General features: G+C 36.6%; 2 protein-coding genes across 3 annotated transcripts in view; one reads left to right on the top strand and one right to left on the bottom strand.

The window, feature by feature from the left end:
- Positions 1 to 3,200, bottom strand: part of LOC107758550 (guanine nucleotide-binding protein subunit beta-2-like 1) — a 4,487-nt gene extending 1,287 nt beyond the window's left edge. Inside the window, exons 1-4 of the mRNA XM_016576316.1 lie at positions 2,973 to 3,200; positions 2,322 to 2,493; positions 1,409 to 1,556; positions 237 to 332 (exon numbers count right to left, since the gene is read on the bottom strand). Of these exons, the coding sequence (XP_016431802.1) occupies positions 237 to 332; positions 1,409 to 1,556; positions 2,322 to 2,493; positions 2,973 to 3,081 (525 nt within the window). The 5' untranslated portion in view covers positions 3,082 to 3,200. The remainder of the gene's footprint in view (positions 1 to 236; positions 333 to 1,408; positions 1,557 to 2,321; positions 2,494 to 2,972) is intronic.
- Positions 3,201 to 6,930: 3,730 nt separating this feature from the next.
- LOC107758551 (dual specificity protein kinase CLK4-like) overlaps positions 6,931 to 10,586 on the top strand; it is a 15,895-nt gene continuing 12,239 nt past the window's right edge. For both annotated transcript variants that reach the window (XM_016576317.1, XM_016576318.1), the window contains exons 1-2: positions 6,931 to 7,072; positions 7,459 to 7,610. In XM_016576317.1, the coding sequence (XP_016431803.1) occupies positions 7,459 to 7,610 (152 nt within the window). In that variant the 5' untranslated portion in view covers positions 6,931 to 7,072. The remainder of the gene's footprint in view (positions 7,073 to 7,458; positions 7,611 to 10,586) is intronic.

Below are 10,586 nucleotides of genomic sequence, written 5' to 3' on the forward strand. Positions count from 1 at the left end.
ACATAACTTAAACTGTCTGCATTAGCAAATATACAGTCAATCCATGCAAGTTGCCCAGATTAAGTTGTTCACTTTGTTGGTCTCAATCAGTTACCCATCATAATTGCAGGACTTGTCGTCAGAGCCCAAGAGCTCAGACAATATGAATGTGGATTTGTTTAATCACAGGGTAAAATTATTACAAAAACACAGAGAGACTGTTCTAGTTTACATTAAGGTACAGACAAAGGTCTCACCTTGACCATTTTGTCCCACCCGCAGGACACAATGATGGGGTTGTTGCTGTTGGGAGAGAAACGCACGCAGGACACCCATTCAGTGTGGCTGTCATCCTGTGGACAAGTCAAAATAAAGGGTTTCAGAACAGCACAAACTAAACATTTTACATAAACATTTTTAATATTAAAGCCTTTATGACATGCACAAATTAAATACTGCATGTACATGCAGTACAAACCAATACAACCTCTAAATAAAAAAAATGCATGTCAGATTCTTTCACTTAAAGGCAGAGTATGTGATTTTTCAAAAACACTTTCGTCATAAAAAACAACGTCATAAATAGAACCCGGCAGCAGTTTTCTGTCGGGGATTTGTTGCGCCGCACCACTCACGTCCGGTGTAGACACGGTGTAACATTGGTTTTGCTTTGTTTCACAGAACTAATCGTTGCCTGGGTTGCGTACGTATGTGTGGGGCGGAGCTATCAAAATAGGGGCAAGACCCTTTTGGGGTAGGGGCGTGTTTGTTTTGGTGATTTCAAATATCAACATTGGCTACCAGAAATCGCTTACTCTGCCTTTAAACAGGCACACATTTAAATGCCAACCAAGTTTTTTTTTAAATTCCATATACACATTGAAATTGAGCAATAGAGTTAATAGCAATAGTTAAAGGCAGTTTACTTTTAATGTCATTGAGGTACTATATTAATATTTTGAATTGATGTATTAAAATAAGTTTGTATTTTAAAGTAAGTTTTTCAGTTAATGTTTATTTCAAGCAACAATTTTTTTTAGTCAACTATAATACCCCTTTAGAGGTTAATCAATATTGGATTTTGCTGATATGATCATGTTTTTAAAGATTTTTTTTTTTTTTTACTTTGAAACATGCAATTATTCCATTTAATCACCTTTTGTACTTTAACAATCACATTAGGCCATATCGAGATTCCAGTCCACACATTTAAGACCTCTTAAAATGACAAGATTTGTTATACCATATTTAAGACTTAATGACCTTAAATTTAATCAGACTGAATTTAAGACTATTATAATTTTCCAGGACCCCAAGGAAAACCCTGATGAAATTTTCCATTTATGTTAGATGGTCAAAGACTACGTCCACTTACAAACTCTCCATAAAGTGAGCACTAAACTTGTATAAAGAGCATTTAGAGGCCTACCTGGATGGTGTACTTGCAGACTCCCAGGGTGTTCCACAGCTTGATGGTCTTGTCTCTGGATCCAGACACGATCTGACGGTTGTCAGCAGAGAAAGCCACGCTCAGAACATCCTTGGTGTGTCCAACAAAACGGCGGGTTGTAGTGCCACTGGGTGAGAAAACCGGACAAATTCAGATTAATCTGACATCAAGATGTAACGGTGCAAACTATGTTTTTTAATCTGATCTGACACTCCAGACAAATGATGGTATGGAATTATTCTGACTATAAAGTTGGTTTTACCATAACAGGCTATTTCACAAACAAGACAAAGACAAATACTTAAATTCTAAAGACTAAATTGTGTATATAAATAACTACTTGTGATCGCAATTGTAAACGTTTTTCTGCATCCATCTTGTGGAAGTCTTTCAAAGTTTATTTTTAATTGTTGTCTCATGACAAAAATTGGGCAGACCAAAAAAAATGTTCACAGACAGGTTATACAGACAATATTTATATTTTGGTGGTTCTTTGCCCTTCAACAAATACTATACAGTTATATGCTAAGTAGGGAAAAAAAAGTAATAGAACAAAATGTTTGCCAAATAATATTTAGACATTCATAATATAAATTTTTCACAGCATAAACATGGCCTTTATACAAGACTATATATAGATCACTTAAATCTTAAGGTGGGGGTCCCTCACACGAAGATGATGGCATCTATCTATCTGGCATCTAGGATGATCATATTTGGGGGTCTGTGGCATCTAACAGATTGAAAACTCCCGACATACACAAGCACATTCATTGGGCTTCTAAGAGTTAAGTTCAGAAACTGCCTCTTTATCATCACAGTGAGTTTCATCACCACTTCAAAACCAGTGGAACAGATCTTGAATGACTGCCCTGTCCCTCCAAATACTCACGTTGTCAGATCCCACAGGCGCAGGGTGCTGTCCCAGGAGCCAGACAGGGCGAACTGACCATCAGAAGAGATCACAACATCACTTACAAAGTGGGAATGGCCCTTCAGAGCACGCTGGGGGATGCCATAGTTAGTCTCATCACGGGTCAGCTTCCACATGATGATGGTCTTGTCTGCAAGGTGGACAACAGAAGATCACCTAACAGTTCTGTAAGCTTTTATTTGCACTATAATTCTGACAGCTGAAGGCATCCCGCACACTAGACAGGCTCACCGGTTACTACCATTCACCAATGCTGCATTATAAACATGTTTAACCATAAACTAGGTCTCGGTAGTGCAAAGTATCAGTTTTATACAGAACAAGAGCTGAATGGACTTATTCTAAAGTGTAAATTTAAGGGCTCGAGTATCCGGCGGATATTCATTGGGCTCCAGCGCGGCTCTGAGGACACTTACCCCGGGACGCGGACAGAACATTCACCAATGCTGCATTATAAACATGTTTAACCATAAACTAGGTCTCGGTAGTGCAAAATATCAGTTTTATACAGAACAAGAGCTGAATGGACTTATTCTAAAGTGTAAATTTAAGGGCTCGTGTATCCGGCGGATATTCATTGGTCTCCAGCGCGGCTCTGAGGACACTTACCCCGGGACGCGGACAGAATCATGTCGGGAAACTGGGGTGTGGTGGCGATTTGGGTGACCCATCCACTATGACCTTTGAGGGTCCCCCTCACTGTCATCTGCTCGGTCATTTTGGCGCAGGAAAGAATCACCTATAAAGGTGGATGGAGTTGGATTTTGTCGGAGACCCGAGTCCCCCTATATCTCTCACACTGTGGCAAGAGGAAAAGGAAAAAGCACACCGGAAGCAAAACTCTTGAAGGGTGAACCGTCTTCTTCAGTCCGTGTTCTCGTGTGAGATACCTAATGTGAACAGTTTACTGCCATCTAGAGTGTAGATTACAGACAACTTCAAACAATTTATTTTTAAGCTCTCATATTTTATTGTTAATGTTAATAAATTCCTATGTGTTTTAATGTATTATTCATTATGTTTTTATCTGCTACCTGTCTGTCTCAAACGATTTTTGCTCCCTGTTTTTTTTTTTTACTTGTGTTCCCCTGAGGGGTTGTCTCATAGATATGTATGTATGTATACAAATCTATGGAATGTCTTACCAAAGACTAGAGGGACTTACATTGTTGAATGTTCCCTGTGTTGTACAATCATAAAAATAGCATGTTTGCAACGGGTGTATAAGTTACAAGTTGCTAAAATGGTGTAAAGTTGTTGTAGAGTATAGGCTCAAGTGGTTATTTTTTTACATTAATATATGCAGGGTTGGGCAAAGATACATCAAAATGTATTTTGAAATAGAATACCAAATACCTTAATTTTAAGTGTATCAAAATAAACTACTGTACTTTTGTATTTAAAAAATACTTTTACAAGGGAGCATGAAGTTTCTTCGGAAACCTTCCATCAGTTGGCCTATTTGATCTATCCCTTCACCATTACACTGACTCAGGTGATTAAGTAAACAATGTTTGACAGCAGCTTTTCTCTGCCCGAGTCATGCAATAAATCTGACATATTCAACCAGCTAACAGATTAAATATTCACATATCCCTGTGATCTCCCAGATGAAGATTAGTTTTAAAGTAACCAATAGTTTAAAGTTTAACAGTTTGAGAATGACTCATAATTGTTTCCTAATTTAGTTAGACCTATACTTTGCATCAGCAACACTGATTCAATGATAAACAAGTCATTCATAAGAAGACAACGGATGGCACCTGTATTCATAGCAACTAGTTTCTAACTAATTAATCATTTGACTGTTAATCATAAATATAAAAATATACTGTGTCAGGCAGTCATTCATGCACTGGTATGCAAAATCATGATCCTACTAAACAGCTACTTCAATTAGGGTACAATATTCAGCAATCAAACATTTATTTATCAATCATTGGACATCTATTTGGAAGTTGAAAACAAACATTTTAGCTTTTCAACAATTATTAAATTATCTAACAGTTTGCGAATGACTCATAATTGTATCCTAATTTAGTTACTTGGTGTTTGGTAAGGAAGGGCCTACTTTGCATCAGCAACACTGATTTAATGACAAACAAGTCATTCATAAGAAGACAACTGATGGCACCTGAATTCATAGCAACAAGTTTCTAACTAATTAATCATTTGAATGTTAATCATAAATATTATAATATATTATGTGTCAGGCAGTCATTCATGCAATGGTATGCAAAATCATGATCCTACTAAACAGCTACTTCAATTAGGGTACAATATTCAGCAATCAAATATTTATTTATCAATCATTGAACACCTATTCGGAAGTTGAAAACAAACATTTTAGCATTTCAACAATTATTAAATGATCAATATGTTTTGATTTTAAACGTAGCCAGAAACGTATTCAGAAAGTAGCAACAGAACTTGTCAAGGAGTATTAACCCAACTCCAACCACTGAATCTATTGAGAGCCATAGAAGTAGAGGACACATACACATTAATAGTGTAGTAACAAGTCAGGTCAAACTACTGAGTAGGCACCAATTAGAGGCCACATTTTTATGATGTCATCGTGTTGACATTTTACAGTATTTTAAAACTACAAAAATACAAAACACTAAAGTATTTTGATACAAAATATGAAGCCATTTTCATCAACCCTATCAAATACAAATGACAAAATCCTATTTTATATTTGAAATACGTATTTGAAATACATGCATCATAAATACTGCCCATCCCTGAATATATGAAAGTAAAAGTGACGTGACATGTGGCCAAGTATTGTGACCCATACTCGGAATTAGTGCTCTGCATTTATCCCATCCAAAGTGCACACACACAGCAGTGAACACACACACACCGTGAACACACACCCGGAGCAGTGGGCAGCCATTTTTTTTTTGCTGCAGCGCCCGGGGAGCAGTTGGGGGTGCCTTGCTCAAGGGCACCTCAGTCGTGGTATTGAAGGTGGGAGAGAGCGCTGTACATTCACTCCCCCCACCTACAATCCCTTACGAGTCCGACTCTCTAACCATTAGGCCACGACTTCCCCACAAATTAAAATGCATATTAACATTAGCAACTCCAAGATAAATATACAGTGAACCAGTAAACAAATGACAACTGGTTAAATTACACAAACAATACAATAAAAAATAATAATGTTTTCTTTTTTTCTTGTGATAGTTAAAATACTATAATATTGTTTAAATATAGACTGCTCAATTAATGTTTAAATTAATGTTTATCATGATTTTTAGCTAACAGACACACACACACACCGCAGGTCGGTCCCCACAATGTCAAAAATGTCAGTGTTTTCCATCCTTGTGGGGAATGGGGATATTTGGTCCCCACAATGTAGCATAAACAAGTACACACACACACACACACACAATATATTTAATCATTTATAAATCACTCAATGGCCTAGGACCTAGATACATAGCAGATATGTTCACTGAATATAAACCTAACAGACCACTCAGATCATTAGGATCGAGTCAGTTAGAAATACCAAGGGTTCACACAAAATAAGGGGAGTCCGCTTTTAGTTATTATGCGGCCCGCAGTTGGAACCAGCTTCCAGAGGAGATCAGATGTGCTAAAACATTAGCCCCATTTAAATGCAGACTCAAAACTCATCTGTTTAGCTGTGCATTCATTGAATGAACACTGTGCATTGTCCTAACTGATTGCACTATATTTTATGTACTGTATAATCATTTTCTGTTCTTAACTGTTTTAAATTCATTTTAAACCTCTTAAATCAATTTTTAAATAATTTTCAAAGTTTTGTTGTGATAATTAAAAAAAAAAAAAAAAATTTCATTTCTTTTATGTAAAGCACTTTGAATTACCATTGTGTATGAAATGTGCTATATAAATAAACTTGCCTTGCAATAAATTCATAATGTTTTTCAAAAAACACAAAGAAAGAAAGAATAGAAAAGAAAATATATTGGTCTAACAGGTTAGGGTTACCCTTATTTTTAAGGCACAACATCTCGTGTAATGTTTAGGCTAGATGTTCCTCTTGTTTACTTGTTTAAGGATCAGGTCAACGTACAGTTACAGTACACGAGGAAGGACGTCAAAGCACCGTTTGTGGTTGTTGGGTTTTTCAAACGCGGAAGTTTGTCGGATGGCGGCAAACGCAGCGAAATCAATAATGACAAAATATAGAAGTCGTCGTAATGGAAATGGACCAGAGACACTAGATAGTATCGATGAAACAGATAAGGAGGATGACCAAATGGAGTCAGGAAGGACAGAAGAAGAAGAGGGTAGTAGAGATAGGAAGGAGGATGTGGGTACAAAGAAAAGAAAGAAAAAACATCAGGAAAGAGAGGTAAGAAGTTCGCCATCAGGTAATGAAAAGTTCGACACACACTTGTGGTCTTCATCCTCACTTGAACACTTGGGCCAAATACAGGAAATACGTCATATAAGTAGTCAAGTGGTCAAGTGCAAAGACCGCAAGTGTGGGTATTTGGACAAGGCTTTGGACAAAGCTTTTCTCGCGCGCCTCTGTGTGCAAGCGCGCTCCAGATTCGATGACGTAACGGACTAGTTCTCGAACGTTCCAGCTCGACGGACGCCATTTTGAACCACAACAACGACAACAACAGAGAAGACGGAGGAAATAAATTAGTTTATCATCGAGTACTGCTAGTATTTAGAGGACTTTCTTAAGCCAGGTAAAGTAATGATTTACGTATTCGCTAATTACTTCACTCACACAATGTAGTAGCTTCTTTATAACAGATTTTCATTTTATCACCTAAACGCGTTAACGACGTCGCTACTAACTTGCTGTGTGTTTTATTCATCTTAACCGTGCAGTAAGTCTCACAAAATGCATGTTATTGTCTAAATGGGTTTCATTTATTGTTATCTTCTAACCATTTTTAGACTTCCTAAAGAGAATAATTTGCATCGGGCAAACACTTCGATGACACGAGGTGTTAGAACAAAGAGGCCACTGTATTTGTGGATCCTGCCCTATATATTATACAGATTCCGTGGATATAGTATGTGTACTTAATATAAATGTTATTTATTTGTATTATGCTTGTTTTATCAGATGAGACCGATAATATTGCGCTCTCCCTGGTTGAGAGAGGTGAGTCTGGAGGAGAGAATGGAGAACAGAAAGAGACACAGACGAGACTCGCACAGCAGCGAGAGAGAAAATAAATACAGAAAAAAACACCATCACCACAAGAACAGCGAAGGGTGAGATATATTCTGTAATTTCTTGTATTTATTCTGAGTCCTTTTAAATCAACAAATTGTATAAGGCATCTTATACTAATATTAGTTACCCAGAAAGTTACTAATTTAAGGGATGTCTGATCTTTGGCCAGGGTCCACTGAGCCTTAAGTGGACATCATCTGGCAGTGTGTTGTATAATACTTGTTTGACAAGTTTGCCACCTTCTTGGAAGCTTCCTGGAAAACTTTTGATGACTTCACCTCAATATGTCAGTCTCATCCATTTAGACGTGATTTAAAGGGGTCATATGATGCGATTTCAAGTTTTCCTTTCTCTTTGGAGTGTTACAAGCTGATTGTGCATAGATAAGATCCCTGAAGTTGCAAAGACTAAAGTCACAAACCCAAAGAGATATTCTTTATCAAATTTAAGACTCTGCCACGCCCCCCTAAAACGGCTCGTTCTAACACACCCCACATATCTACGTGTGAGAGAGAGAGAGAGAGAGAGACAGACAGACAGACAGACAGACAGACAGTCACATCACAGTAGAGTCAGCTGTCTTAACCGCAGCTTGTGTACTGCATCATTACTGTGTCTGTTCCCCTTTCGGGCTTGAACTGATAAAACTAATGACATTATTTACTGTCTTTACATTTATTTTGAAAGATGAAGCTCGCGATTATGGTAAGGGGAGTTACATTTCCGACGAGTGCTTGCGGTGTTCGGCCAATCACAATGCACTGGGTCAGCTGGCCAATCAGAGCAGACTGCGCTTGTCGGAAGGAGGGACTTTGTAGAAAATGAAGCGTTTGAGAGAGGCGGGGCATAGAGGACCTACAATAATGTACAGTATTTGAAAAATAATGTGTTTTTTGAACATTAAAGCATGTCAACATATTCTGTTACACCAAATACACCAAATAATGATCTTTAAAAAAGCATCATATGACCCCTTTAAGTCATCTGTTAGTGCCTCACTTTAAGCTAATAACTTGGATCCAGATCATTTTATTTGCCATTACAGAGAACATTTGGAGTTTGCCTGGATTGTCAACAAATCAAGGCCTCAGCATTATATATGTTTTCTGTCAAATGTTTCCACCCCAGAAAAGATACTTTTTATTTTTAGCAATGTATTTTATATGTGCTAAAAATGTTTGTTTTTTCCCCCTTTTTATGACGTTTACTTTACATAATTTTGTTAAGAATCTCTGACTAGAAAACAATAGCTTTGGTGATGTTCATAATCTTTAGCCCAATGCAAATAAGTCAGTACCTATAGATTTTTTTTTTGTATTGTCTTAATAGACATTACTTTGAGACAAGGAGCTCAAATGAAAGACTGGAAACTAAAGAAAGACAAGAGGTCCCATTTTGGTGTCCACTAGGGCTGTCACGATTATGAAATTTAGCTGACGATTAATTGTCTAAAAGTAGTCACGGTTATTGTGATTAATTGTCTGTTTTAGGGCTTTGGCTATTATGCCGATTATCACGATTAGCCTAATTGTCTGTTTTTTTTTTTATGGCTTTCATTATATAATTGTGATTCATTTAAGGGTTCAGTAAATAATTATGATGTTATCTTTTAATCTTTTTTAAGTTATTATTTTGCAGTGTGAGATTACATAGAGTATTCCAAATTCTAAGAATTGGCCAATACCGAGCCAACACCCGTGCTATCTTTTTTTTTTTACACCACTTCAGAATATCAATACTGTTTGTGGAACTAATGGTCACTCTTTTTTAAACCCTTTGTTAAACACAATCCACTAAATACTCACTTCCTCATTACAGAGAAAAACTACATTTGAATAAAAATATATAAGCTATGAAATTAAACTAGCTGACTGTATAATTTAGCAGCAAAAATAATATATTGGGGAAAACAAATCTTTGGTGCACATTATACAATTTAAACATGTTTATTCTGTTAACTATTTGTATTCTTACAAAATACATTCATGAAAATAAGATAGAAATCATGAGAAAAATAAAAGCTTCTAATAATCTTTCTGTGTGACATTAGAATTCAGGGTGCAGAATGATGCACTATTTAGGATGGATAGCATGCCAATTGAGCTGAGCAGAGAATAACTGACAGCTGCAGCAGAAGAAAGATCAATTTCTGTAAACTTACATTTAACAATGTAAATATAATTCTGTCCCTCACATTAAGATATGGAATGGCTTCAGATGATATAGGCTATACAGTGCATGAAAAGCAAACTGGTGCTCTTCTGTTTCTTTTGTTGTATGACTCCCCCTTGTGCCGTATAAAAAGCACAATAATTGCGATTGTCTGAAACAACCGCGGTTAGATCAAATAATCGTGATTAGACGGTTATTTAATTATCGCGACAGGCCTAGTGTCCACATCAAGTTACATTTACAAAAATAATTTTATATACATTGAAAGTATATTAAATGCATGCAAGTAAAGTGTCTTTTTTAAATAACTTGTGAAAATAAAATGTCGAAATAATGTCATCATTCAGCATAATAGATATATTTACGTAAAAAGTAAATAACATTCTTATTCTGGCCTATGCTTATTAAAGAATATAAAAGCAAAAGTGGTCATACTAAATTTTACTATTTTAAATGATTAACTTCTTGCTGATGAATGGGTAAGACCTAGTGGTTTGAAGGATAGTGGCAAAGATTAGTAAAGATTTAAAATTACAATTAAGTTTTTGGGGGGCTGCACTGTGATCCTTAATTGGAGTCTTTTAATGTAATTTAATGATTTTTGTTTTAAATATGCCTGATAAGAGTTTTTGCTGTATGAGCTATCGTGAGTAGGGATGCAGCGATTAACCGGTTCCGCGATTAACCGCGCTTTAAAACGTCACGGTTAATTAATCGTAAAGGTTCCGCTAAACCGAGTGTTTCTGTTAGTCTACACGGAACTGAACTGTTGCAGCTTGCGCAAAACGAAAAAAGTTACACTAGCGGTGCACCAGCTTAAAATGACGTGCTTATCAGAGGCA

The sequence above is a fragment of the Sinocyclocheilus rhinocerous genome, unplaced genomic scaffold, assembly GCF_001515625.1.
Source record: "Sinocyclocheilus rhinocerous isolate Xijiao unplaced genomic scaffold, SAMN03320098_v1.1 scaffold474, whole genome shotgun sequence".
NCBI lineage: Eukaryota > Metazoa > Chordata > Actinopteri > Cypriniformes > Cyprinidae > Sinocyclocheilus > Sinocyclocheilus rhinocerous.